General features: G+C 28.4%; 1 protein-coding gene across 1 annotated transcript; it reads right to left on the reverse strand.

Moving 5' to 3' along the window:
- LOC149621340 (uncharacterized) lies at positions 1–1,092 on the reverse strand. The gene is made up of 5 exons (XM_089853733.1): positions 959–1,092; positions 581–627; positions 420–515; positions 221–301; positions 1–79 (listed from the first exon to the last, which is right to left on the reverse strand). The coding sequence occupies exons 1-5, from the start codon at positions 1,083–1,085 to the stop codon at positions 38–40; spliced, it is 393 nt and encodes a 130-aa protein (XP_089709859.1). The 5' UTR covers positions 1,086–1,092; the 3' UTR covers positions 1–37.
- Between the last annotated feature and the right edge of the window lie 3,674 nt (positions 1,093–4,766).

A 4,766-nucleotide genomic window follows, 5' to 3' on the forward strand; every position in this document is an offset into this window, starting at 1 on the left:
AGAAATTAAAGAAAATGTTTTAGAAAAGATAATCAAATTAAAAATTGAAATCCATATTTCGTCCAGTTACTCCGCAACCCTGCAAATGTAAAAGATTAATATCCAGATTGGTTTTATATTTAGTAGAAGAATCGATAAAAAATCACTCGATTTTTCTTTTCATCCTCCCTTTAAAACTTCATTTTAATCTATTATAAATTTATGTTGATTTCTGTTTTACCTCCAAAATGCGGTTGTAAGCGGGTGCGAAGCCTTCTTTTTGAACCACTCTTCCCATACAACAACCAGCTTTCAAATATTCCTGAAATATACCAAGTAACACTCTTAGAAAGAACTTAATAAATAAATATATTTATTTCGTTTAATTAAAACTAAATTACTTCCAATATTAAATTGACAAAAATAAATTTTAAACTAACCTCGCTATTTTCATTCACGTATTCTCCAGCGCAAATGGCAGCGTCTGATTGGTCGTTGATGCATCTTTCCCCAAGTTTGTTATCGGTTCCCAAACTCTGACGTCATAAAGATTAGTTAATACACGCAAAAGATAAGCTAAAATTGTTCATTGTAGATTTACCAGCATATTTTTCCTAACGCAACGGCCTCTATGGTCAGTATTTGGACCTAATTTAATTAAAATTTAAAATAAAATTAAATTAGTTTTAATTAGATACATATTGTCATAAGTTTCGAAATTAGGTTAAAGAGATCTTAAAAATGAGACCAATTTCAATAAAATCGGATCATTATTAAGAATTTCGCAAAATAATTAATTCCACTCTGACGTCATCACGGATTTTTTAATAATGTGAGAAATGTTCTTCGGTCCGTAACTCCGTTAATTACCAACCGATTTCGACCGGGTTGGTCTTATTTTAAAGCTCTTACTAAGATATATCTTACGCATTAGATAAAAAAGATGGTAGCGTTTCTGTACACTAAAATTTACTCTTACTTGAAACTTTGCAAAACCCGTTCAACAAGGTTTTGCCCGTTTGAGCCGCTTGTCCTGGACAACCCCTTTGACCATTAATCGCGATTATCAGGGACATTGTAAAGACTACAATCGCGAGGGAATTCATGTTAAATCTAGGCAATAATTTTAATTCGAATAAGAATTAAGTTTTTTTAGGAATGATTAGAAATTTGGTGATTAACTGCACTTATATACGGTTTGTTTTATGGGGCCCCGCTTATTTTATTGCAAGCTGTTAACGAAGTGAGAGGGGCCATTGTATTGTTTCATTATGTTTTTTGAATGGACAATGACAATTTTGCATGTGGTATTTCTTGTCAAATGTAGATATGCCTGCTTCCGTTTGAATTCACATTCCCTTCTATTCTTAGGTTAATAATATGTTTGAGTAACTATTTATTTACTATTTTCTAATTTCACTTAATTTAGACGAGTAAATGAAAGACAACTTTTATTTCATCAATAATGTGTTTATTATCGGTTCTATTTTAGATGCGTTCCACATCGTCGGTTTTTTATTTTTACCCTAAATTTTGAGGGTTACACTAAAATAAAAAATACAGTGAATAACTGCTTTTAATTTTTACGGAAATGTAATTTTGAACGTAATAAAGATTCACCTTCAAAGCCTCATTGACCAAGGGTCTAAATTTCTTCAGGGGGTCCTTTATGCAGGTTGCAATCCTTGCGAAACAGCAAATGTTGGTGTTTAGCTTTTTCTTAGATGACTTTACGGAAAAATATAACATCAGTTAATAATATTTATGTTATATATTTCATTTCATTCATTCATTATTGTCAGTAGCGTCGATAGGGTTTGAAATTTGGGGGGTGGCTTAATCGGGGCAAACTATTTGAAAGTTATAATTAGAAATGAATAACTAAATGTTGCGTTATTGGTTCATTAAAATATGTGTAGACCTTTATAACTATCCGAAAATTTGTGTCACCGTAAAGAAATACAAACTTTTATTTTTAATGAGTAAGGAACCGAATTTATTGACTATGAGACAATTGTGGGTGAAGGAATTTCACTCGTCTTAAGTTTAGTCTTAGCAGTTTTAGTTTTGGTTTGCATTTAGTCGCCTTCGAAAGAACGGGAAACATTTTGCATGTCTTCCTCTGTTGAATGGTCTTCTCTATATTTATTTTGAGGGGGCTAAGTTTGAAATTGAGGGTGGGGGGGCTATAGCCCCCAAAAAAGGCCTAGCAACGCCACTGATTATAGTTATTATTTTAATTATGAGTAAGTATATTTATTATTACTTCAGTGTCATTCGTACAACTCCACCCGGTAAACATAATTCTCGTGCAATTTTTCACTGTTTCATCTAGTTTATTTTGTTCTGAGTGAGCCTTAAAAATTGATTCAGATATGGTTTTTATTCTTTAGAAACAGCTTTAATGAAACTTACTTCAGATGCTTCTCTTAATTTGATCATACACTTCACTGAAATTTTTTTTTTAAAAAAGACAGTTGTTCATGATTAATGATGAATTTAACGACATAATAACTTGCTAAAGTGTACTTCAAACTATTATAGGTCGGTTTCAAAAGGGACAAGTTTAAGTTGCTTCAGATTTGGCGGCCATTATGATTATTCCTAACATACTATCCAATAGAAAATCATATTTATCCCGCGTACAAATTTTAAGGGAACTTCCCTAATGAACTATAATCTAACTGATCTTACTTACGTTTGTTAATGTTAACACTTTCCGCCCTCTTGCAGAACCGAAAATAATCGTCGTAAACTAAAGCTACATAATTGTCCAGGTTTTCGTCGCCACACATTGACTCACAATCCGTTGAAACATAAACTAATACCAAACTAAAAACTATTAATCCGAATTCAAAATTTTTATTCATGACTGATACGAAAATTTCCAGGTCCGAACGTTGCAGAGTTTCCGTCAATGTACAGCGCGTACTGATGTCTTCCTGCTTGGCAACATGGCCTTTTATTGCCAGATTCCCACTAGACAGTCACGTGTAATTACATTACAATAATCCTCTACAAAAACAGTCAGGATGAAGTTGAGATGTCAGTAGGTACAATGCCAAACTCCATCCATCTTTTCTCTACGATACGATTTTCACAATTCAAAGCAGCATGTGCCATCCAAGTCACGTTGCACTTTAAATCTCGTACTTGGCCGTTTAATATGTGCCGTACATATTTAAGTGTACGTGGAAACTCGTCTCACTTAGAATTCACAGCAAGTTCTACGCCAAACAAACGTATAGCGAAATTTTACGTAAAATTCAAAACGTAGACTTTTGTTTTGATAAATTATATGCTTGTTAAAAAAAAAATCAAATCTTTTAACTTGAATCTCATTTAAATTGCTTTTAAAAGCACCAAAAATTTCGCTTCATAACATTTGATAGGCCCATTACTGTGCCTAGTAATTGGTAATTAACAGTGCCTACTGATTCATAAAATTAAATTCGCGTAGATGGACATTAAAACCCAAAATTTATTTACTTAAATGTTCATAAACAGTTTTGTTGACGGTCATTTATTTAATTGGTCAATAAATTTTTATTATTTTTGTAGTTTATCAAAATTATTTGTTATGATTTTTGAAATTACTTTAATTTTAATTATTTTGATGGCAAATCAATATTATTTTAGTTATTATTTTTGAAATGACTTTAAATTTAATTGTTTTTGAAATGACTTTAAATTTAATTATTTTTGAAATGACTTTAAATTTAATTATTTTTGAAATGACTTTAAATTTAATTATTTTTGAAATGACTTTAAATTTAATTATTTTTGAAATGACTTTAAATTTAATTATTTTTGAAATGACTTTAAATTTAATTATTTTTGAAATGACTTTAAATTTAATTATATTTGAAATTACTTTAAATTTGATTATTTTTGTTGTTAAATTAAAATTATTTTGGTATGATTTTGAAATTAAATTAAAATTAAAGTTTTATTAAGTTTAGATACACGCTAATTACTCAAATTAAATTTGAATAGCTTTTAATTTCAATAATAAACAGCAGTTTATTTAATTGGTAAGTAATTATTTTAAATTTAAATATTTTTAAAATTAATTAAATTTTATTTTGTCACCAGTTTTGAAATAAAATTGAAATTTTGATGATATTAATTAAATTTACGCAATTTTTAAATTCCTTAAATTATATTTCAATAGTTTATTCTATATTAGAATATTGAGAAGCATATTTTACCCTAAATAATAAATTTAAAACCGAATTTTGAATAAAATAATTAATTTTTATTATTGATAATGTATTTGGGGAGAGCCGAACTTCAAGGTGAAACATCTCCATACATTTCTTACCAGCCCCTGTACAAATATTTTTCTTCCAATGAATGAATGAATCTTTATTTGCCTTCTATGGAGATCCCTTTTGAAACAGGGTGAAGCCACCATATAGGAAATATAATCAATAACATACAACCACAATAATAAATAGTTAATTTTTCGTTTAATTTAAATCTAACACGATCAAATGTTAATTTTAAAAATTTATTTATTTATATATAAATTTACAAAAAAAATCTATTATTTTGTATTTCATAAATTTATATATAAATAAATAAAAATTTAAAATTAACATTTGATCGTGTTATATTTAAATTAATCGTTTAATTTAAATATAACACGATCAAATGTTAATAGCGTTAGTTTATTAAAACAAAGATTAAGATAAAGTTATACTTTACTAAGAAATATTTATTAGAAAAATTTCGGAAAGTATATTTCAGAAATTAAAGAAAATATTTAGAAAAGAAAAATCAAA

Source organism: Phalangium opilio, unplaced genomic scaffold (genome assembly GCF_054372755.1).
Source record: "Phalangium opilio isolate 3A_F unplaced genomic scaffold, DU_Popi_V2 ptg000206l_1, whole genome shotgun sequence".
Classification (NCBI taxonomy): Eukaryota; Metazoa; Arthropoda; class Arachnida; order Opiliones; family Phalangiidae; genus Phalangium; species Phalangium opilio.